Source organism: Eschrichtius robustus, chromosome 3 (genome assembly GCF_028021215.1).
Source record: "Eschrichtius robustus isolate mEscRob2 chromosome 3, mEscRob2.pri, whole genome shotgun sequence".
NCBI classification, from domain to species: domain Eukaryota; kingdom Metazoa; phylum Chordata; class Mammalia; order Artiodactyla; family Eschrichtiidae; genus Eschrichtius; species Eschrichtius robustus.
The window spans coordinates 66,115,299-66,138,768 of NC_090826.1; the positions used below are offsets into that span (position 1 = coordinate 66,115,299).

A 23,470-nucleotide genomic window follows, 5' to 3' on the forward strand; every position below is an offset into this window, starting at 1 on the left:
TTTTGATGGTTAAAATATTTGTTATTTTTTGCTATTACAAAGACTGCTGCTATGAATATTCTGGCACATGTCACTTCATAGCCAAGGGAGTATATTTGTAGGATAAATAGCTAGAAATAGAATTGCTGAATGTAATTCCAAGAATTGCTAGAACAGATACTCCCTATACATATTTCCATTTTGCTCACCATTGTACCCCCAAAACCTAGAATAAATAATATTTGGCACATTCTAGGCATCCAATACATATTTGATGAATGAATTCATAAAGTAGGAAGAGAGGCTTACTTTTCATTACTTCAGCAGTTATTGCCTCGACCTGAATGTTATATTTTGGATCGGATGCTTGTCTTATTCTTATTTTGAGTATTACTTTTCCCAGGAGACATGACTTCTCCCTCTCTGCCTTGGTTTTTCTCACTCTACAACACTCCTCTCCCATCTCATTTCGAGGCAAAAGAAAGCTGGGGAAATTACATTACTATTGTGAAATAAAATTCATATTTTAAGGCAAGACAAGAAAATTTTAAACATAAAGATATTCTTCTCTGTCCTTTGGCCTCCGCTCTGCCCCCACTGTGCATTGTGTATCTGCATTATGCATCACCAAACCTCCCCCGTCAGCAGGAATACCTGCTCAACCATAAAGAGCAACATTCTCCCAGCATCAGCAAGACAGCTCCTTAAAAGATAACATTCCTTCCTGATCTTGTAAGGGGTCATACGACCTACCACGATGACACTTAGATCTGGATTATGTAAACTGTCAATAATATGTCATTTGATGTACAGCCCTTTGCCTCAAAAAACATATAACTGTACCTTCACTTGTAACCCGCGGCACAGTCCTCAGAAGCTTTCTGAGATGGTCTTCCCAGGTTATAATCCTCAAATTTGGCTCGGAAAAAAATTTCCATTTCTTTCTTGGAGCAACGGATTAATTTTTCGTTGACACTATTTAACAAGGCAGACTTTTTAAAATAAAAATTATTAGGGCTAGACACAATCATCACGTAATGATAAAAGGCTCAACTCAGCAGAAATAGATAAGTCTAAACTTATATGCATTTAATAAAGTGGCCTCAAGCTAGAAATGCGAATATCAACAGAACTACAGGGCGAAATAATGAAATCTATCATCACAGTAGATCCAACATTCTCTCAATTACTGATAACCCACATATGTCACTGTGTCAGGAACCCTTCTCCAAATCGTTACTGAATGCAAGGATGTGTGGTGCCATTATTTTCTAATGGGTGCTCAAAAATGCTGAAGTATGACAGTCCTAAAGAAAGCACAATTGAAAACAGCTGTGTTAACACACCTAGTAAATCCGATTTCTGTGGAAAGCTCATAAAACGCACATGGGTGTTTCTTCGTTGAAAATTCAGTTCCAAATATTTCAGATATTAGTACTTCCTAAAGAAGTGGGGGGAGTAGGTGAGGGAGTCGGCCGTAATGGCCAAGGCAAACAGGAGGGGAATGTGAACACTTCATTAACATTCACTCAAAAACATTTATTGAACACTTAACTACGTGCAACTCTATTAATTACCAGCCATTGCAGATCTTCAAAGTTCAAAGAGTCTCAAGAATAAACGATTTCTTAAAAGTTATTCAGGTATTTACACATTACTTAAAACCCTTGTAGACAAAACCGCGGACCTTACGAGACGAGAAAATTGGCGCCAGAGACTTTAGGCGCAGGCAGCGAGGACAGCTATGAGCAGTCGGTGGGGTCCTAGGGCAGCCACGGAACTGCTCCTTCCTTCAGGCGGGAGTGTGGACAGCTATGTCGGGCGCGGGCGGGTTTGGGGGTGGGGGGCCTGAAGGACGCCTCTGCGCAGGCGCTTGCTGCCTAAATCCGCCCAGCGACGAGCCTAGTTCTCTTTTCGCTCTCAGACATGGTGAGTGTGGACGTGTATTGGGTTGCTATGTAGATGAGTCGGGAGGAGACTAGATAGGCTAATGTTTAAGCAGTTCAGGCCCCAGTGGGTTGTTTTCTAAGTATTGGAGAATGGTTGAGTTAAGACATAGGCCTTGGAAGGTTTTTTGAGGACTCAGAGACAGGGTGAGGTATTACTTAGCGTTTTCTGCAGATCTCGCGGCTGCACATGCGGCCAGACTTCCTCCTATCCGGCGGGCCTCAGGGGTCAACGACCCGGTTTCTTAATCTCTCAAAAAAGCCGGGTAGTTCTCTTTTCCTTCTATATATATACATGTACATATATATTTCCTTCCATTTGGCCATGAATATATGGTTCAGAATCTTTATAATTATTAATAGTATGGGCTTGACCTAGTAAATATGAATGGGATGTGAAGGAAATTAATTGCTTTGTTCTTATTGGTAGTGATCATGACCTACTTAAAAAATAAGAACTAGAGCAGCATCCTCATCACCTGGGGGCTTGTAGAAACTAAAACTAAAGCTGGAGAAGATTAGGCTAAAGGGACTGCTTGCTTGATAAATAACTTTTGGGGTACATGGAAGGTGCTTTGAAACCTGAGTTTCTAGGATTAATAAAATCTCATTAAAGAACTTAACTGCAAATTATGGGTTAGCAAGATTTTTATTTTAATGCTTCAACTTTTTGCCACATGTAAGCCATATGTTGTCTTAAATTCGTAAGGTTTGATAGTGTATGTTTATTTTACTTAACTCTTTAAGTGAAAGATAAGCAAAGAGAGATGAAGATGGAGGTAATTTTTTGGGTCGATGATGAGCTGGCATGTATTCTGAATCTAAAGTTGATTATTTCTGCTTTAGCTCTAGAATTACCCTGAGACCTGAAAAATACCTGGATCTTTATGAGGGGTTTAGTTCTTTTTTAGTCAGATACTTTTAAAATTGAAAGTTTTTATATGGCAAGATGCAATCAGAATTCAAATGTGTATTGAATATATGCTCTGGGGTCAAACGTGGAAAGATAAAAATTTATGAAATCACTTTTTGTGTGAAAGGGCACACCGCAGAAGGATGTTATTATCAAGTCAGATGCACCCGACACCCTATTAGTGGAGAAGCATGCAGATTATATAGCATCCTATGGCTCAAAGAAAGATGATTACGTATGTATACTTTTATGTTGAAAAGTTTATTTTTAAAGGTGTTGGCCATTCTGAATAAGCAGGTTAGTATGGCCCATGTTTCTTAAAAATCGTATCCAACTTCTGTGTGCCAAGCACTGGTATCTGTGGTTGAGGGGCAGTGGAATTAACCACGGTCCTTACCAACACTTATTTAGTGGCCTTGGCAGACAAAGTAGATTTCCCTTCCTGCCCCGATTTGTAAGAATTTTGAGGCATGGAATAGATTTACTTTTGTAGTTGAGGTAATGCTTTCAAGGTCAATGATGTGTTGGCATGTATTACCTGAGTTTACGGTGATGTGAGATAACACTTAAGCTCTAGAATTACGCTGAGACCTTGAATAAGTTTAACCTTGAAGAATGGTGTTCCCAGTTTTCCTCTGTGGGAAAATCTTAGAAAAAATTAAATGAACAACTTAATTGGAAGTGAATATTTTCTCCTGTGGGATACAAAGAGCTGAAATTTACCATGTTGGGAAATAATCTAGTATTGATGAATTCCCATAACCTTGTAGCTATGGAGTTAGGGCCATGTAACACCATGACTATTTAGCTTCATGTGTTCAGTATCTTTAACCTGGCATCAATTCAAACTGACGCATTAAAGTAATTCTGTATTTTAGGAATACTGTATGTCTGAATATTTGAGAATGAGTGGCATCTATTGGGGTCTGACTGTTATGGATCTCATGGGACAGCTACATCGCATGAATAGAGAAGAAATTCTGACATTTATTAAGTCTTGTCAACACGAGTGTGGTGGAATAAGTGCTAGTATTGGACATGATCCTCATCTTTTGTACACTCTTAGTGCTGTCCAGGTAAATACTAATAAAAATTCAGCAGTCTTGGTGATGTATTCTCTTCCGTGAGAGTGGGGAAATTGAAACTAGGTATCAGGAAAGTGACAAAATCAGTATCTATGTTAAAAAGTTACTCATCTTTTCAAATGAAGTATATGTTCTACAAGGTCAATGATGTGGTGGCATGTATTAGCTGAATCCAAAGTTGATGTAAATTATAAAATTACACTGAGACCTTGGATGGTAATTATGTTTATCTTAAGTATATGTAAATATTTGAAAATCACTCAGTGGAGTTAGGTTGGTGGTTGGTTTTGAGCAAGAAAAATCCTGTGAAGTTAAGCCACTGAAATCTGTTTTATTAGACAGCATGACCTATCCTATCCCAATAGATTACGTTACATAAGTCTTGTCTGATAATAGAAAACAATATGTTCTGAAGATTGTCACTTGGAACATTATTCAGAGAACAGCAAATAGCATAATGGATTACGTAAACTGCTCGAAGCCTGTTTACGGCATGCGTAGAAGCCTCCTTCATCTGTTTCTTGTATTCATCAAACTTCTGCATGGCATTTGCTTCTCTCCATGGCCTGGCCATTTCCTCCCTTCTAGTCTCATCTTGCTTTTCATCTAATATCTGGAAATACCAAGCTGCCTGTGGTTCCCCGTTTATACTCTGGCATTTCACAACTCTGCTGTTTTCCGTGGAGTTTAAAATTTATTTATTTTTACTTATTTTTACATTTCTGGATGAACTGTGGCTTGCGGGATCCTAGTTCCTTGACCAGAGATTGAACCCAGGCCCATGGCAGTGAAAGCGCCAAGTCCTAACCACTGGACCGTCAGGGAATTCCCTCCTTGGAGTTAGCTTTGATTTTGATATTAGTGAAGATCCACAAATAAGGGTTTAAAGTCTATGTAAGTTAGTATATATGAGTCTTAGAGCGCTAAGTTAACAATTTATAAATGGAAAAATAATGCTTTGTGGTTAAAGGTTTGTGTTTGTTGGTAACATCTATAATTTGACTGCATAGTAGAAGTGCACATTTGAGAAAATTTCACAATGTACATAAACAAAAGGACATGCTTGCTTGACAACTTAAAAGGTAGTTGAGGAAGAACATTGTTAGAACAAACTTACCAGTGTTGAAGAGGTATTTACTTACCATGGTTTGTTTTTGTTACAGATTCTTACTCTCTATGATAGTATTAATGTTATTGATGTAAATAAAGTTGTGGAATATGTTCAGAGTCTACAGAAAGAAGATGGTTCTTTTGCTGGAGATATTTGGGGTAATGTCCCTTTAATCCATGGCACCCAAAATACCAATCCAAAAATGTTCTGCTTTGGTGTTCATTGTAGTAATAAGCTTTGTTGCAAATTTTAAAGTTCAACGAATTGGGGGCTTTGCTAATAACTTATCAGGAGATTTTTAAGTTTTTCATCTTTTCAGGTCCCACTAAGCAGCTGGTCTAACTGGAGTTAATGGTCTGCTGGAAGTTCCAGCATGCACTGTGCTAGTTATATCAGCATACAGGAGTACTGGAACAGAGGGGGCCAGTCTAAAAGATAAGGTAGGTGAAACTTTTTTCCCCAATATTTGGTGGCTTTGTAAAGTTTTTTTAGAACTTTCTGGCAAGGGGAAAATATTCAAAAAACTTTACAAACTTACTGAATATTTGAGTGGAGGGAGGGAGTAGTATTTGACTTGATAAATGTAGATAATCTCTGCTTTAGGGCTGAATACAGTGCAGGCAGGAGAGACCAGCTGCTTCATGGGATGTGAAAATCTACTTTTATATAATAGGGTAAGTTTATTATCATTCTAAGAAATTGACTAGTCTTTTTCTGTTACCTTTCTGGGGCTTTGAAAGCAATTTATTTGCTTGTATTTTTGACAAAGCAGTTTTCTAGTTCTTAGTTTCCTTCGAAATAAAGTAAGTGATTATGGATCACTTTTTAAAGATTTAGCTTTCCTCCTGGTGACTAGAAGTACATGTTAAGCCTGAACTCTTGGAAATTTAACCATGGTAGTTGTGCAGAGGTTGTTTTTAATTAACTTTTACTACATAATATGATCAGAAGCCTCTGATAACACGTAATGTTTTGGTTTGATCCCTTTATTTTTAGGAGAAATCGATACAAGATTCTCTTTTTGTGCGGTGGCAACTTTGGCTCTATTGGTAAGTTTTAAATGTTGTATTGGAATGATTAAACTTACATGATTATTCTGGAATTTAATACGTATATTTTGTTTACAGGGGAAGCTGGATGCTATTAATGTGGAAAAGGCAATCGAATTTGTTTTATCATGTATGAACTTTGATGGTGGATTTGGTTGCAGGCCAGGTTCTGAATCCCATGCTGGGCAGGTAATTTATCAATCTAGATTAAAATGTAGTGTCAGTTTTGAAGGGATAGCCCGTGTAATTGGGAAAATAGCAAGTTAATTTGACTGAATGTAATATAATGTGGGATGTTACATAAGAATTAATTGCTGATTAAGGAAGGCATTTTTACAGTAGTTTACTTTGTATACAGTCCCCTGTTGGTGAAATCCTCTGACCCAGGTAAACATAAGTAGTTTTGTAATTACCAAAAATATATTTTGATTTTCAATTAGTTTTTAATCAGATGAAAACATTCCCTACCTATCCCCAACACCTTTTTGCTTGTGCCAGAGGATGTTGTATGTGTAAATGGTTGTCAAATAAAGCTTGCTTTTAGCCATGAAGAAATTGTGACAGTCTTGCATTGCAGTTGCATCCTAGTAGTGTGGTTGGTTTTGTTCAAATAATTGTGTTCTTGTTTGCAATTCTTACTGTCAGCAAATTTTTAGATAGAAAATGGAGCTTTAATAATTTAAGTAGTTTTTATCACCATGTTATTGTTGAAAAACTATTATACACATGTACTTTATGTCTGTAATTTTAGATCTATTGTTGCACAGGATTCCTGGCTATTACTAGTCAGTTGCATCGAGTAAATTCTGATTTACTTGGTTGGTGGCTTTGTGAACGACAGCTTCCATCAGGTGGACTCAATGGAAGGCCAGAGAAGGTATCTGTCGTTTCATAAGATGAACTTTTTAAGTTTTATAACCTTGAGTGAGGACTTTTTTTGTCTTGTATATCTCAGTATTGCTCTTGTAAATTGATAATGAGCTTTTCACCTTAACTACTTTGCATTATGTATATCTGGGAGTCAAAGGCTTCTATTAACACATGCATCTTGTACAGAAATCTCCATGCCCACTTATGGGTGGGAAAGGACAATGGATTTGCCAAATGAAAGATTTTTTTAAAAAATTGGATTACAACATTTTTATTTAAAATCTTTGTTAATTTTTAAAGAAAAAGCCAATTTTGTTTAGCTCTCACACACTCTGAATTGGGTCTGTAACGACCAGGTAGTAAATATTTTTAGCTTTGACCTGTGGTCTTGTTACACGTACAAATTTCATAATTTTCCTGTCGCAAAACTATTATATTTAAAAATCATTTACACATACTAAAAGCTATTCTTGTGGTCTAGATTTGACTCAATGGCTGTAGCCTGCTGAGCCCCTGATCTAAAATATGATAGAGCATGGTGATGCTTTTATCTGGGTCATTGTATTTTTGTTTAATTTTGCTTGCTCAGTATTTCTGAATAAGTTAATAGGTAGGGAAATAACCACAAGTGGTTTCTAGTTAAGATCCAATGAAAAACCTGGGCAGCTTTTCAATAAGTAGAAGATCGTTGGGGGTGAGGATTGCACTTAAAATGTAGGACAGCTTTTAATGTGCCTGTGAATCACCTAGGGATCTTGTTGAAATTCAGTCTAAGGTGGGAACTTCTGCATTTCTTAAGTTACCATGATTTGAGGAGCCGGGGTGATTTTTTTTTTTTTTTTTTTTTGAAGCAGGTTGTGTACCTGCTTGGACAGCACTTACTGAAAGTGCTCTACCTAGGGCAGTGGAACATACAGTACCATAGATCTCACGAGCCTTACCACCAGATTCTTGGATTAAGGGGCTTATTTAGGTATTCACTGCAAATAGAAAATAAGGTAGATGGATGGTTATCACTGAGTACTGAAGCTGAAACATTCAGCATGGTTTTCTATGGAATGGAGTGTTTGGTCTTCTCTTTTCCAGTGATTATCTTTAATTCTAAGCAATTGTATTTATGGATTTCAGTGTTTCAAACACTGCATGGTCCGTATATCCCTTGATTCCCTTCCCACCCCCAATATTTGGACCAGAAAGTACAATTGAGGCAACTTGTGGCTTTTTCCTCCTAGTTACCAGATGTATGCTATTCTTGGTGGGTGTTGGCTTCCCTAAAGATAATTGGAAGGCTTCATTGGATTGACAGAGAGAAACTGCGCAGTTTCATTTTAGCATGTCAAGATGAAGAAACGGGAGGATTTGCGGACAGGCCAGGAGATATGGCAAGTATATTTGTGACTGTTTATTTAACAGTTAAAATTTTCAGTGTTGCTTTGTGTTCTAAGGGTTCTAAGTTTCCAGAATTAGGAATAGGGGGGTGGGGGGAAAGGATGGTATTTCCAAGTGTTGCTTTGAAGGGATGCTTTTTAAATAATTGTCATTTAAGAATATATGAAAGATGTAAAACAAGTTTACAGAAATTTCTGGTCACTTATTGCCAAGAAATGAGTGTGTGGACCAGGTTCTGTGTTTAAAAATACAATTTGAAACCATCATTATTTCAGAAAACTTTAAGCGTATGTTCAAATGGAATACAATAGGCTGCAGTATAATCATTGTTCAGAAGCAGGGTTTTAGAAGTTTTCATTTTGTAATACTCTATAAATTCTTATTTTTTTAATAGGTAGATCCTTTTCATACTCTATTTGGAATTGCTGGATTGTCACTTTTGGGAGAAGAACAGATTAAACCTGTTAGCCCTGTTTTTTGCATGCCTGAAGAAATACTTCGGAGAGTGAATGTTCAGCCTGAACTAGTAAGCTAGATTAGATCCCTTGATGCAGAAGTTGCTTAGTGTAGTTTTACTGTTTTAACATTTCAGTATTTGAAGTGCTTAACAAACGTAATGGCTGCCATGTTAATATTTTGTACATGAATTGTGTTGATTTTAATAAATTATATAATTATACATACTGTAAATTAGAGACCTTTATTGTATCTTCAGCTTTCCGTTTTCTTCTGGAATGCTGTTATTCTGAGCGTAATATTTTGTTTATGCTTCAATGTATTTATCTTGTTTGTCTCCATAACAGCAAACTGAGTTGAACTCTATTTAGCTGATGAAGTCTTATGTTCTGATTTTCCCATGTACTCCCTTGATATGTTATATATAACTATAGTTAATATAAATTGGTCTTTGTCAATGAGAATGTTAACTGATAAAGAATTGATGAACCCCATAGGAATTAAAAGATGAAAAAAAATAAATGGCTGAAATTTGGGAATATTTCATATGTTTGTGGTTACTGAGCTGGTTACAAAGTGATTTAAGTAAATGACAATTCACCACCTTGGAATAGGATTGCAATCTGGACTATATTCTCACTTTCTAATATTTTATGTCGGAATGCCAAGGGGGATTGTTGGCTTTTTTCCCTGCCGAGTAAGGAAACACAAGTTGATAGTTGCCACAGTATTTTTTTGTTACCTGTGTTTTCAGAAAGATGAGACCACAGCTAATCTCTTACAAGAGATTATAACTCTTATAAGAGTTTTATGTTCTTGGTGAAAATAAAGTATTTTAATGAACATTTTTCTTGATGGAAGTTGAAATTTGCTCAAGCGTCTTTGCAATACCCTGTGTAAGAGTTAGAGAATCATCTTACATGTGTAAAGTGATGATTCTGAACACATTGACCAATGTGAGATTGAAATCTAGCATTGTTTTTTGACAGTTTATTAATTTGAAGAGTTTGAGTTGCATTGCCAGTATTTTGTTTCTGAAGGTTTGGAAGTCATTGGATGGAACATAATTTTATTTACGTGCTGTCATTGGAAGTTGGGAGTTTTGAGGACTGCAGTCATTGCATGTGGATGAGCTGTTCTATGAATACCTGATTTATTGATGTACTTAACAATTGCATGAATTGAGTAATGCATTTCTTCTAATAGTATCCAGAGTATTCTGTTTTCAATCCTGGCATCTCTACGAAGTTGCTATTACTGTGTATTCAAGAAAAGTAAGCAGGCACAAAATTTCCCAAAGGTCATTTGTTGTAAAGCTAGTTTGAGTTTGTGTAGTCTGCTTTTAAATAGTTCATACCTATGTGTGAAGACCCAGTACTAGAAATTGAGAGGAAACTGTCCAAGAGATACCTCTTCTTAACCTGGTTCCTTCTGTACTGTGCACACAACCATATGCTTACTGGGTGAGGGGCAGTCTTGCAGTGATAACAGCCCTGTGAATATTTAAGCTGTAAGGGGTTAGTGGCTCTTTAGCCACGAAACCAATGTTAAATGGTTTGTACTACTGTGTGAGCATTAAATTTGTTTCCACTATCACAGGCACTGCGTGCACAGTGATAAGACAGTTTCTGTAATTAAAAAGAAACCAGTGTATTTGGAGGTATGTGCGGAATGTTAGCCCCGAACACCTTGTGATAAGGAAATAGGGTGCAGTGCGAATAATGGGTCTACCAAGTTGGATTGATGGGCCCTGAATTCCGTTCAGCTGAGGAGGTCTGTACCTTACATTTAGTTCGACCAAAACCTGTGGGAGGTGACGGGACCGGAAAGCCTGGGAGTACATTCCCCCAGGTGTGGATGGGGTGGGGGGCGGGGGGGAAGGTGGGCGGTTGCGGCACGCTGGGGCTCTGCGCGCGCGCCATGCGGCTTCGTGCGCCTGCGCACCATGCTCGCACTTTTCCCGGCGTAGCTTCTGCCCTTGGGCCCTGCCGAGGGGTGTTCTGAGAGGGTTTATGAGCATGCTGAGGCCTGAGATCCCACCAGCCTCAACTTCTGTCCCTGCGGTTTCCCCCTCCTCCCCCTCCTCGGTAGAGGCTCGGTCCCAGGGTCCCCGCTACAATTTTGGACTCCAGGAGACTCCTCAGAGATGCCCTTCAGCCCAGGCCGCCTCTTCGTCCTCCCCTCCAGGCACGTCTGGAGCGGCGGCCGACCGGAGCGACAGCAGCAGCCTCCCTCGGCACCCGCCCAGCGCGCGGCCAGCTCAAGGCAAGGAGCGGTTGTGTGAATTCCCGGAGGCTCAGGGAGCTGTAGTTGGTGGTTACCACAGAGAAGTATCAGTTGGGGTTTGTTTGGAAGATGAGAATGGAATGCTCCGGGAATTTAGTGTTTCTGAGTGACTAAAGGGCTGGACTCTTCTTCAAATTGGCTTTATTACAAGGCTGTGATGGCGGGTGGCTCGGTTCTGAGGCGGGTTGCATTAACATCCGGTGTGATGTCCCAGCTCTCCGCCCCTGATGACAGATGCCTGAATTTGTGCATGAGTTTGGTGATAGAAGTGGTGAACCTCTTGGCTCCTGAACTGAACTCTCCAAGTCCTTCTAGGATGCCGTGAAAACAGACTAGATTTAACATTTTATCTAATTGAGGTGAATAATATGTTTAGTATGAAAAATGTCTTTCAAGGAGAGTTCAACTCGTTTATTCTATATTCAGTCACTCACCATGGCAAAACCATCACCGTCTTTCCAGACAACATTGCAAGTCAATGATAAGGTAACAAATGCCAAATTCAGTGGTCACTTTTCAGTTCATCTTGTGTGACCTTTCCACTGTGTTTAATGCTCTTGACCGGTCTTCTCTGAAACCGTCTTAATTTGCTTTTGTTGATTCCACTCTCCCCTGTTTTTCTCCTGCCTTCCAGAGAACTGTGCTTACCTTTGTTAGTTCCCAAATTATTGGTTTGTCCTTAGAGGTTTTTTCCTAGGCCACTTCTGTCTGGATGTGACTATCACCACAGCCCAGATCTCATCTATGCTCCAGATTCCTGTTTCAGACTGTCTTCTGAAGCTTCTGGTGAGGAACCAGTGGAAATCCTCAGACTCACTATATGATTAATTTAATTCATCTCTCTGCAGCTCCTCGACCTGTTTCTCTTATCGCAGTCATTGGGTTTTCTAAATCTTAAACCTAGGAGACCAATAATTCGAGTATTCCCTCACTCATAACATCCAAATAGTTCAATTCTATCTAACTTTATCTTTTAAGTAATTGTCCTTTTCTATCTCTGTGCCATTACAGGCCTTTATGATTTTATGTCTGAATTATTGCCTCATACTCCTAAGTATTCTTTCTTTCAAGCTTACTTAACAGTGTCACTAGAGTTATATGGAAAATGAAAATCTTTTTTTAATTCTCTTTTTTTAAATTAATTAATTAATTTATTTATTTTTGGCTGCGTTGGGTCTTGGTTGCTGCGCACCGGCTTTTCTCTAGTTGTGGCGAGCAGGGGCTACTCTTCGTTGAGGTGTGCGGGCTTCTCCTTGCGGTGGCTTCTCTTATGGAGCACGGGCTCTAGGCGCACAAGCTTCAGTAGTTGTAGTATGTGGGCTCAGTAGTTGCGGCTCACGGGCTCTAGAGCGCAGGCTCAGTAGTTGTGGCGCACGGGCTTAACTGCTCCGTGGCATGTGGGATCTTCCCGGACCAGGGCTTGAACCTGTGTCCCCTGCCTTGGCAGGCGGATCCTTAACCACTGAGCCACCAGGGAGGTCCCGGAAAATGAAAATCTTATGTCCCTTGGCACTTCAATCAGTGACTCTGTTTTTGCAGTTAAAAAAATCATACTCTTTTTTTTTTAAATCATACTCTTTATTAGGACATCCAAGGCCATTTGGGATCTGTTTTCAATCTTTGCAGTCTTATCTCTTATCATTTCTTAATAATTACCCTACTTTCTAATCTAATTGACCTACTTGCAGTTCCTCCAAGGCAACATACATGTTTACGTTGTCAGTATAACCCCCCTTCGTGAGATGCTTTTTCACCCATTTATTTTCAACAGTAATAACATCCACTAATTAATGAGCACTACTCTGTTCTAGCTTCTTACTTGGCATTTTGTATCTCTGATCCTAACGATAATTCTGCAAGGTAGATTTTTCTTTTGTCCCAATTTTACACAGGGAGTTTGCCACCCCATGGTTTATAGTGTTGGAGAAGAGTTAGGGCTGTATATGAAGGTTTGAGAATTGCCCGGAAATACATATTAATAGAAACCAAAATAATAGATGAGATGCCCAGAGAAAATGTATAATTTTGATTTGTGAGAGAAAGTGAAAACATATGGAACCTTGGGAAGCCAACAGTTAAGAGGCAGACAGAGGGAAAAAGGACCTGGCAAAGGAAACTAAAAAGAAGTGGTTTAAGGAGAATCAAGATAGAGAGTTGTCATGGAAGTCAAGGGGAAGAGGAGAAAAGAAACCCAATATATACTTTTAAGAACTTCTATGTGCCCACAACATTGTAAATCAACTATACTTCAATTAAAAAACAAACAAAAAAACCTCGTATGTGCCAAGACACATGCTAGGCTGTTATGCACATTCTTTCATATTTTATGACAACCCTATAAAATAGGTAATGTCTTATGTCAACAGGTAACTAACTAAACAAGGAACTGAATCAAAGTGAGCCTAAAACTCTCTTTACACCAGTTACCTGGGAGGAGAGAGTTTCAATGAAGAGGTCAACAAAGGAAAAGATGTATTATAATTACTATACAAAGTAAATATATCTGGTGTATTTGAAGATTAGAAGGTAGTTTGTGATTTTAGCAAGAAAAGTCTCAGTCAACTTGTATAAGAAAAAGCCATATTAGCAAGCACTTTTCATTATATTTTAGTACAAGATTATTTATCAGTAATGTTGTTAAACTTGTCATAATTTGTTACACTAAAAAATCATTATCAGATGAAGTTTTATACAGATTATAGGAATTAGTACAACTTTGCATATTTCGGAATCTTTAAGAACTGATATTTAATTTTTTTTGAATTTAGGTTCATACTTTACAAACAAAAGATCTTATGCGGAAAACACACTTGCATCACATTTTACTCCCGGTACAAGCTCTTCCTCTGCGCAAGATAGTAATTATCCTCAAATACTAAAAACTCCATTATCTGCTGGAAATCCCCAGAGACCAGGTTATAAAAGTTGGACACTGCAAATGGGACATTCAGGTAAAGTGAGTGGAATATTGGTCTAATTGACCTTTAGAAACTTTTAAAGTTAAAAGTTTAAATTAACTTAATATTAAATTATATATTAGGGTAGTTAAGTTAATATGAAGTTATTTGTAACTAATATGGAAGACTGAACGATAAATACATCAATTTAGCCATATCTACAATTTGAGGCTGGGTTAATAAGGCTACATAGTTTGTGATATTGTTTGTTAAAAAATGCAGGTCTACATTATTTTATCATTCTGACAAAAAAAGCACAAGAAAGAGAAAGCCCTTCCTTCTGTACGTTTGCTTAAATCTAAAAGTTGATCCTGATAATACTGTTGAATGATTTTTTAATACTTAAATTTTAGAATTTATCTAAATGTAGGTTTTCTTGAGGGGAAAATGGGTGAAATAGGTCTACATGTGTAAGCATCTCTTGGTTCAAAGATATATGAATGTATACATTTACAAAATAATGACAAATTGTTTTTCTGAGTGGTTCTACCAACATACACTCTTACTAGCAATATATGACAGTTCTTGTTGATCTGTATCCTATCCAGCATTTGGTACTGTCAGACTCCTTAATATTTACCAGTCTAGCAGTTGTAAAATACTACCTAACTATAGTCTGAATTTGCATTTTCCTGGTTATAAATGAGGTTGATTGTCTTTTTTAAATTGTCCATCTTCTTTGCTGGACTATAAACTCCATGAAGACAGAGACTGTTGCAGTGAAGATCCAATCTGAAGTAGAACCATACAATAATTTAAACAGGGAAGATTTAATATAAAGAATTATTAAACTGTCATAAAAGAGTAACTATAGGATATAGGACTCCCAAGAGGTCCTACTTGGAAGTGGCCCCCTTCTGGGTCCCATTTCCAACGCTGGGGTACTGACCTCTTTGGAGAAGGTGAATACTGAATGGCAGTTTCAGTAGTGACTGCAGATTTGCCAGGCCAGGCAAACAGGAAGCAGGCAGGGTGGGTGAACTGTAGCTGGTGGCTAGAACATGGCTGTGCAATGGGAGTGGGCTCTGGTGTGGGTTGGAGGCCTGGAGCACACAGTCTCCCTGTTGGGAGGGTGGTGGCATCAAGAGGACTTTGGGAGACAGACTGAGGAGAGAGTGAAAGAGCCGAAGGAATTAGTATGGGCAGGAGGCCTGGAATGCAGGATATCTCTGTTGAGAGGGCTGTAAGATGATTGTTACCGTGCCATGTTGCGGCTGTGTGATTGCCAAAGGACAGCACATTCTGGGTATGTAGCTGGGCACATCACCACCAGATGTCCTCATACCTACACTGCTGACCCAGTGGAAGCTGCAGGAGAGCCCTTCATCATGCAAGGTCCCTCCAGTGCCCTCAATTGAGAAAACTTAACATTATGCGCACTTTTTTTTTTTTAAACATCTTTATTGGAGTATACATTATGCACACTTTAAAGGAGAAATACAGCAATTCTGTCCGCTGTCGCAGAGCTTACATTGAAGTGTGAATTTGGAGCCGAGTAACACTAAATTGATAACTGGCATAACTCCTTTGGCTATTCAATGTCCATATATGTCATTCTACACACATTTGGATTCCTTTACAACAACAAAACAACTCTGTGTTTCTACCTAACAGTATGTATACATCTGTACTTGCAAGTGAGGGGGTCCTCAGTCTTTCCCAAAATGAGAAGATTCATAGTCCCAACAGTCATTGCATATTAATGATCTCAAATTCAGTCGTGGTCCCACTGAATATTGTGTTACTTAAAGACTAAGTTGTAAAGTTAACCTCCAATAACTTGTGCATAAATTTTTTAAAAGTGAAAAGAGAGAGAAAAATGGTTAGTTTATACAAATAAACATGCATATAACAAAGCATAGAGAAAATATCCAAAGCTACTGCAGTTTATATTTCTGTAATTGGTCATGAGGTTATAGTTGATATCTATGGCTTCCTTCTTCCACTACCCATTCCATATTTCCCTTACCTGCAGCAATAATGGTGGAACGACCCAGACCTTCATTCCTGAAGGGTCTGAGTCCTTGGTCATTCTGCCTCTTTTTGGTTGCTGTAGTTTTCCATTAACATATACTGTTGGAAATACTGAGGGGTGCCTTAGAGCAGGGGTTCCCATCTCCTGGGCCGTGGACCAGTACCCATCCATGGCCTGTTAGGAACTGGGCCGCACAGCAGGAGGTGAGCGGCAGGTGAGCGAGCGAAGCTTCATCTGCCGCTCCGCATCACTCCCCATTGCTTGCACTACCGCCTGAACCATCCCCCCCATCGCTGGCATTACTGCCTGAACCTACCCGCTCCCCCATCCATGGAAAAATTGTCTTCCACGAAACCGGTCCCTGGTGCCAAAAGAGGTTGGGGACCGCTGCCTTAGAGAAACCCTGGGCTCCATATATAGTCCACTTTGCCTCCATTGTGTATAGCGACATGATACCCCCTTGGCAGTTAGGAGCAGCCACCCCATCCATAGATAGCCCCTCCTTTTTTTTGCCTATTGGTTCAGTAGCATAAATAAGGAGCCTAAAATGGACAGATGGCAATCTCATCTTCCAATTCAGTGGAATCATGGTTGTGTCACTTGGTGGAACCAATAACTTTGTGGAGACTAAGATCTCCACACCAGCAGAGCTCAAAGTTGCCAGAATGGGAAGCAAAAATTCTTTGGGTGGGTTGATAGGGATAATAGTGAAGTGAGAGTAGCCACTCCTGTTTCCTCCCCTTGATTCTTGGACCTGTGTATTGTGGTTATGAGGAATACAGCATCTGTGATTCAAAGTATAAACTGCATCCTGTAAGACAGCGCCCCATTCTTTTAGGGTATTGTCTCCTAATTGGCATTAAGTCTTCAGTAAGTCATTCTGCCTTTCAGCTAAGCCAGGCATTTCTGTGTGATGGGGTATGTGGTAAAACCAGTTGTTTCAATGGGCCAGAGTCCATTGATGCATTTTTTTCTTTTGCTGTGAAGTGAGTTCCTTGATCAGATGCAATACTGTGTGAAATGCCATGATGGTGGATAAGGCACTCTGTAAGTTCATAGATCATGATGCTGGCAGAGGCACTGTGGGCAAGGCAGGCAAATCTGTATCTAGAATATGTGTTTATTCCAGTGGGGCCAAATATCTGCCCCCTCCTTGATGGAAGAAATCCAGTGTAATCAACCTACCATCAGGTGGTATGTTGTCCCTCTGGGGAATGGTACTGTATGGGGCATTTATGTTGATCTCTGCTGTTGGCCAGTTAGGCACTCAGCAGTAGGGTTAACCAGGTCAGCCTTTGTAAGAGGAAGTTCACATTGTTTAGCCGATGCATAGTTTCCATTCTTGCCACCATGGCTGACTTGTTCATGGGTCTATTAAGGAAACACTGTGGTGGCTGGGAAAAGAGGCTCATTGACATCATAGGGTGTATCATTTTGTCCACTATTATCAAGAGTCTCCTTTACAGTGGATGCCCTTTGGTGAGCATTCACATGAGACAAATATTTTCAAAGTCTATGCCCATTCTAAGAGATCCATCCACATACCTCTTCCCCAACTTTCCTTGTCACTATCTTCCAGTTCTGTTCCTTCCCAGTCCCTGACCATCCAGCTAAACCATTAGCAACTGCTTATGAATGAGTCTAAATCTGTACTTCTGGTTATCTTTCATTCCAGACAAGCCAGACAAGGTGGAGAACCAAATGTACTGCTCAAAGTTCTGCCCAAATGAGAGATCAAAATGAACTAAACAACTCAAAAAGTTAGAAGAAAATAGTAATGAATATCAAATGTCTCAATGAAGGAGGAGTTTCGTAGCAGAAAAGTAATGGAAGAAATTATAAAGGAAAAGACTTTCTATACAAAAATAGAAATCTTTGTGATATCAAAAAAAGCAAGATTGGTAGCAACTATAAGTTGTCGTCATTGATATACAAAATTCTCATAAAAACAGATTGAAAAACATTAAGACCTAGTAAAAATTGTGCAAAAAGGATGTAAACATCTCAAAATATAGAAAACAAATGGATATATTAAGTGATGTTCAATTTTGATAGTAATTTTAAAAAATACACATTTAAAGCACCAGTCCATTAAACTAGCTGATAATAATAATAACAACAACAATAATAATACATTGCAGAAGTTAGTAACGGTAAGGATTCAGTAAGATTGGTTTTTCTCATATACTGCTGATGGAATTAAAAGTTGGTACAATCCTGAAAAGAAATGTGGCAATATATGTGAGATCCTTTAAAAGTGATGGTTTTCCTTCTTCCAGTAATTTGACTTATAAGGAGCCAATTTAGGGAAATAATAAGAGACCCAGAAAAAAGCTTTATGTACTATGATGCTTATTTTAGTATTATAACAGAGAGATAACAGCATAAATGTTCTTTTAAAGTTTAAGGGAGATGTTTTCTGTGTGTACTGAATTTCCAAGTACTGAAACTTGTTATTAAGTTTCCAGTTAAGAATGGAAAGGTCATATTCGATTGCAGAACTTAAATTGACTTCTATAGATCTAATATAAACTCAATCACCATGTATAACAAGGCTTTAATGGCAAAAAAGGTTCTGAGATCTAGACACAATAGATTTTTAAATGAACTCTTAAGTTGACTACTGACTAAGATAGCATAAATGTAAAAATAATTTTGTAGGTGTTATAACAGAAGAATAGAAAAGAAAAAAGGATTCTAGATTAGGGAGGGTAAGGAGGGGAGAAAAGGTATATTGAAAGGTTGAAAAGGGGATAAAAGACAATTTTGCTTCTTTGAAAATAAAATTTTAGGTATGTTTAGTAGTCTGACTTTTTTTATCCATGAATAATGCCTTATAATTTCATATACTTTATAAAACCCTTCTATATTATGTTTAATTCTTATATAACAACTTTGTTAAAAAGGTTTGGTATTTCCACTTTACAGATAAAGAAATGGTAAATTTAGAAAGGTTAAACTACTTACCTGAATATTTATGGTTTGTCAGGCATAGATCTCAAAATCACTAATACATGTAGTGGTTAAGAGCACCAGGTCTGGAACCAGGCTGCCGGTATACAAATTCTACCAGTTCCATTCATGCTTCAGTCTCCTGAAAAGCAAATGGAGAAAATAATGATGTCTGTTGATAGAATCATGAGAAGTAAAGTTAATTCAAGTAAAGAACTTGGAACATTCTTGGCACATTAATAAAATATCCAACATTACACAGATATCTCATAAGTGGAGTTTATAGTCATATAATGTTTTATACTTTATAAAATACATTGATATATATTATTATCCCATTTGAGCATTTCAGCTACCTCTTGAGTTAGGTGGGGCAGCTATTAACATTATATTTTGTGATATATGATTATTTATTATGAAATAATTTGCTCAAATTCATATAGCTCTCAAATGACAAGGTAAGATAAATAATATGTTTTCTGATCCCAAATTTAGTGTTTCTTTATGACTTCATTCCAATAAAATGCAAAATAAGACAATGTATAAGTTTATTATTTCTAAATGTGAAGTTAAGTTTTGGCAAAATAGAGAAGTAACATTTTTATTTGGTCTGGATATATGGAAAGATATATTTTGATGAGCAAAATGAGATTTTTTTTTCTTGGATAGTAATAGCTGTGTCCTAGACTTGGTGCTTTGAGATTTTATGAGAAAGAACTAGAAAGTATTGTTAATGTTTATACATTTTCTTTAAAAATTTTTTTTAATAGCTACATCCTCATCTGCAGTTTCTGCACACTCTCCATCAGTTATTGTAGCTGTTGTAGAAGGGAGAGGACTTGCCAGAGGTGAAATAGGAATGGCAAGTATTGATTTAAAAAGCCCACAAATTATATTATCTCAGTTTGCAGACAACACAACATATGCAAAGGTAAGTATTTATACTCCTAGAAAATGGTTCATCTAGAGGGCACTTTGCAGATTTTCAAGTCAGTGCTTTCCTAATTGGCTTACTTTTTGGTAGAATAATGGTTATTCATTATTGCACCAATGTAGGTTACTCTGAATTAAAATAAAGTTTTACACCTGATTTTAATTTTTTAATATTATTTTGTTCTAAAATAACATGTTTTGCTGTTACTTAAATATTCCAAATTACTATTAATATTAATTTCTAAAATTAATATCTTCAAATTAATAAATCTTGGACTCATTCCAAAGATAGCATATGTAATAATGCTATCTCCAAAGGGTTGTTTCCACTGAACTGTATTTGAATTTTATTTTCCAGAGATAAGGGAAACTGGTGTCTTAGACCAGTCATAATTTAAGTCTCTCAACTTCTTGCCTTCACTTCCTATCACTCATCATTAACTTGGGCCACTGGCCTGTTGTCATGGGAATTTGTGTGACTTATCAGGTAGAGGTAGTCTACTCCTAATCTATATTCAAAAAAGTTATTTGACCCCATTACTATTATTAAAACATTAAATACTATGTTATTTTTAATGTTTTATTGTTCTTAATTTCTTTCCCTAATTCCCCTTGATGGTTCCCAGTATGTAGACTTCCTTTCCCTACCTAATAATTAATTTTTTAATATACCTAACAACCTAAATGATATTAGTACTGCATATCTGGGTATTTCACATTTCTATGCAATTTAAAAAGAATAGGATAAAAGTTTTTTTTAAAAAACGGGAATGTTCAGAATATTGATAAAGTATTTCTGTGTCTAGTATAGTTCTAAGAAATGCACCTTAAACTGTGAAAAGCATCAGTCATAAAGCAGATGTTTCTCATCTGTGTTTCTGTACTTTTCAACTTCTAAGCTGTACCCGTGTGGCCATATTGATTGATTCACCATAGTTACGCTATTGAATGTTTATGTTTTTCATGGAGATGAATAAAATACCGAGTAGATGAATTTATTAAAAAAAAATTTTTTTTAGGAATACATATTTGATACATTCAAATTATTTGGGGGCTTAGAGCTGATACAAACTATTGTGAGTAAAATTTAGCCTATGTTTATGATAATATTTTGTATTTATAATTTTATAGGATGTATATTTGACATATTACCATTAGAAGTATATTGAAACATATAATTAGAACAGTTATGACTTTGTATGTCTCTGACTTAATTTTATCTCTCAGAAAAATACGAAACTTTTTTGGTTTTAGAGAATCCCAATATTACATTTAAGAAATTATTTATTCAAACTATTTTAGGTGATCACTAAACTCAAAATTTTATCACCTTTGGAAATAATAATGTCAAATACTGCTTGTGTTGTGGGGAACTCAACCAAGTTGTTTACTCTCATCACAGAAAATTTCAAGGTAAGTGATTTTTATTCTCAGTAGTAACATTCGAGATTGTCTTACTTATTTAAAATCCATTTTATAATATCATCCTAAAGAACAATAATTCGGGTATCTTTATATACCCTAAAGTACTCACTAAGTACAAGTCCTAAGCTTAGGGACTATTAATACATACAATAAAAATGACAAGGAATTCACTTATTTGATTTGGTACCCTTGATATACTTTGAAAAAAAGGAAAAATCTTTTAGGTAATAAGGATGTTTCCCAGAGTATACAGGAAGCAGACACTTAGAGAAAGCATGGATTTCCTTAGGTATAGCTTCCTGGAAAGTAGTTATTGCGCTGCCAGACTAGTTGAAAGTGAAGTTCTTATTCTTCTAGGGGATAGCAACTATCAGCAAGTACTTTTTCTTTTGGAGAATTTGATTTATATTATAGAATTGTTACAGCTTCCCCTGGCAACACGTACTGTCTCACCATCTGTGGGACTGTGACAGGCAAGTGCTCTGGAACCTTATCCAGCCAATGCTCTCCCTCTCGGTAAGGGCCTTTCTACCATGTGGTTTATCTCTTCCCTTTAGCACATCTCCCTGCTTTGTGGAATGGCGGGTGTGGTTCTGAACCAAGTAGAGAGCATTGCAGTTAGAATAGTTCTTGAGGAGTGCAAATTATATTCAGAATATTATATTTCGTTGTGTCTGTAGACTTATCTTTAACACATTTGAAACCAAGCTGAGATTATGGTCCAATGAGTTCTTCATAGTTCTTAATATATTCAGCATCTACAGTCATATAAGATTTCTTGTGCTCTTAGAGATCCAGTGTAGCTCAGCTGTCTTTGACTCATTGCCAGAAATGGTTCCTATTGTAAACCTATTGTCTCTATTAGACAGGACTCTTTATCTCTTTCATTCATGACTTAGACTTCTTTTCATCACCCTTATTTATGTATACCTTTCCATATACCTTCATTATTTTGTATTGATTAAGCATTCTAAGTCCTTTGGTTGTGAATAACAGAAATTCAACTTAAAGTAGCTTAAGTGAAAAAGGAAATTTGTTGGCTTACGTAACTGGGAAGCCAAATGGTTGGATAGATCCTATCCTTAGTCTCATCTCCACTGCCGTCTCTCTGTGAGGTTTAATAAAATGATTGCTTATGGCTCCAGGCTGATGTCAACTCAGCTTAGCCAACTGAGAGTAAAAAATAACTTCTTTCTTCCAGTGTCCACATATGAATTCGAGAGAAGGACCCTGACTGTTCCTGCTTTGTTCATGTTCCCACATGTTAGATTAATCACTGTTTATGGGGGTAAAAGCACTATGATTGATTAATCCCAGGTCATTTGCTTTTTGCTGTGGGGCACAGAGTACTGTAATTGACAGTCCCACGTGGACAGAACAACATAGAATGTGGGATAGATGAATCCTCCAAAGGCGAAAACAACCTACATTTACTACGCTTGAGATGTAAGGCAATATAGCATAGTGCTTAAAACTAAAGGAGCCAGGGACTTCCCTGGTGGCGCAGTGGTTAAGAATCCGCCTGCCAATGCAGGAGACACAGGTTCGAGCCCTGGTCCGGGAACATCCCACATGCCATGGAGCAGCTAAGCCCGTGCGCCACAACTACTGAACCTGTGCTCTAGAGCCTGCACGCCGAAACTGCTGAGCCCGCGTGCCACAACTACTGAAGCCCACGTGCCACAACTACTGAAGCCCGCGTGCCTACTGCCCGTGCTCCACAATAAGAGAAGCCACTGCAATGAGAAGCCAGTGCACCACAACAAAGAGTAGCCCCCGCTCGCCACAACTAGGGGAAGCCCATGGGCGGCAACGAAGACCCAACGCAGCCCAAAATAAATAAATACATAAATAAATAAATTAAAAAAAAAAAAAAGAATAGAGGAGCTAGACTGTTGTGGTTTCAAATCCTGATTCTAAATGACTGTGTGCAAGTTAAGTTAACCTCTCTAAGCTTCAGTTTTTATTCGTCAGTAAAATAGGGACAATAATAGTATCTACCTCCTAGAGAATTGATATTTTATATAAGGTAATCAGAAATGGTCTCACTGATGAGGTTACATTTGGGCAAAGTCCTGATAGGAGTGAGAGAGAGAGCCATAGAAGTATTTGGTATAAAAGCATTATAAACGGAGGGGAAAATC

At 37.7% G+C, this 23,470-nt stretch overlaps 2 protein-coding genes and 3 non-coding genes across 9 annotated transcripts in view; all 5 read left to right on the top strand.

Annotated features, from left to right (window-relative positions):
* Nucleotides 1-1,825: 1,825 nt before the first annotated feature.
* RABGGTB (Rab geranylgeranyltransferase subunit beta) lies at nt 1,826-9,337 on the top strand. Of its 2 annotated transcripts, XM_068540120.1 has the most exons (9): nt 1,826-1,908; nt 2,966-3,073; nt 3,717-3,914; nt 5,087-5,192; nt 6,031-6,083; nt 6,162-6,272; nt 6,835-6,960; nt 8,186-8,335; nt 8,741-9,337. In XM_068540120.1, exons 1-9 carry the CDS (start codon nt 1,906-1,908, stop codon nt 8,849-8,851), a joined length of 966 nt encoding a protein of 321 aa, XP_068396221.1. In that variant the 5' UTR covers nt 1,826-1,905; the 3' UTR covers nt 8,852-9,337. The 2 variants fall into 2 exon arrangements, with proteins under 2 accessions (XP_068396221.1, XP_068396222.1); XM_068540121.1 differs by lacking the exon at nt 3,717-3,914.
* Nucleotides 2,716-2,794, top strand: LOC137763189 (small nucleolar RNA SNORD45). Its single transcript, XR_011073749.1, has one exon. It is a non-coding gene; the product is annotated as a small nucleolar RNA SNORD45 (small nucleolar RNA).
* On the top strand, nt 3,350-3,432 carry LOC137763190 (small nucleolar RNA SNORD45). The gene has a single exon (XR_011073750.1). It is a non-coding gene; the product is annotated as a small nucleolar RNA SNORD45 (small nucleolar RNA).
* Nucleotides 4,063-4,134, top strand: LOC137763188 (small nucleolar RNA SNORD45). The gene has a single exon (XR_011073748.1). It is a non-coding gene; the product is annotated as a small nucleolar RNA SNORD45 (small nucleolar RNA).
* A 4,588-nt stretch (nt 9,338-13,925) lies between the features above and the next one.
* Nucleotides 13,926-23,470, top strand: part of MSH4 (mutS homolog 4) — a 147,392-nt gene continuing 137,847 nt past the window's right edge. For all 4 annotated transcript variants that reach the window (XM_068538025.1, XM_068538024.1, XM_068538022.1 and 1 more), the window contains exons 1-3: nt 13,926-14,035; nt 19,739-19,899; nt 21,204-21,314. In XM_068538025.1, coding sequence (XP_068394126.1) covers nt 14,023-14,035; nt 19,739-19,899; nt 21,204-21,314 — 285 coding nt within the window. In that variant the 5' untranslated portion in view covers nt 13,926-14,022. The remainder of the gene's footprint in view (nt 14,036-19,738; nt 19,900-21,203; nt 21,315-23,470) is intronic.

Excerpts from the sequence above, each read along its gene's own strand:
- RABGGTB (XM_068540120.1), top strand. Across the intron at positions 6,273-6,834 it reads CTGAATCCCATGCTGGGCAG|ATCTATTGTTGCACAGGATT; the intron begins GTAATTTATCAA and ends CTGTAATTTTAG. Across the intron at positions 6,961-8,185 it reads TCAATGGAAGGCCAGAGAAG|TTACCAGATGTATGCTATTC; the intron begins GTATCTGTCGTT and ends TTTTCCTCCTAG.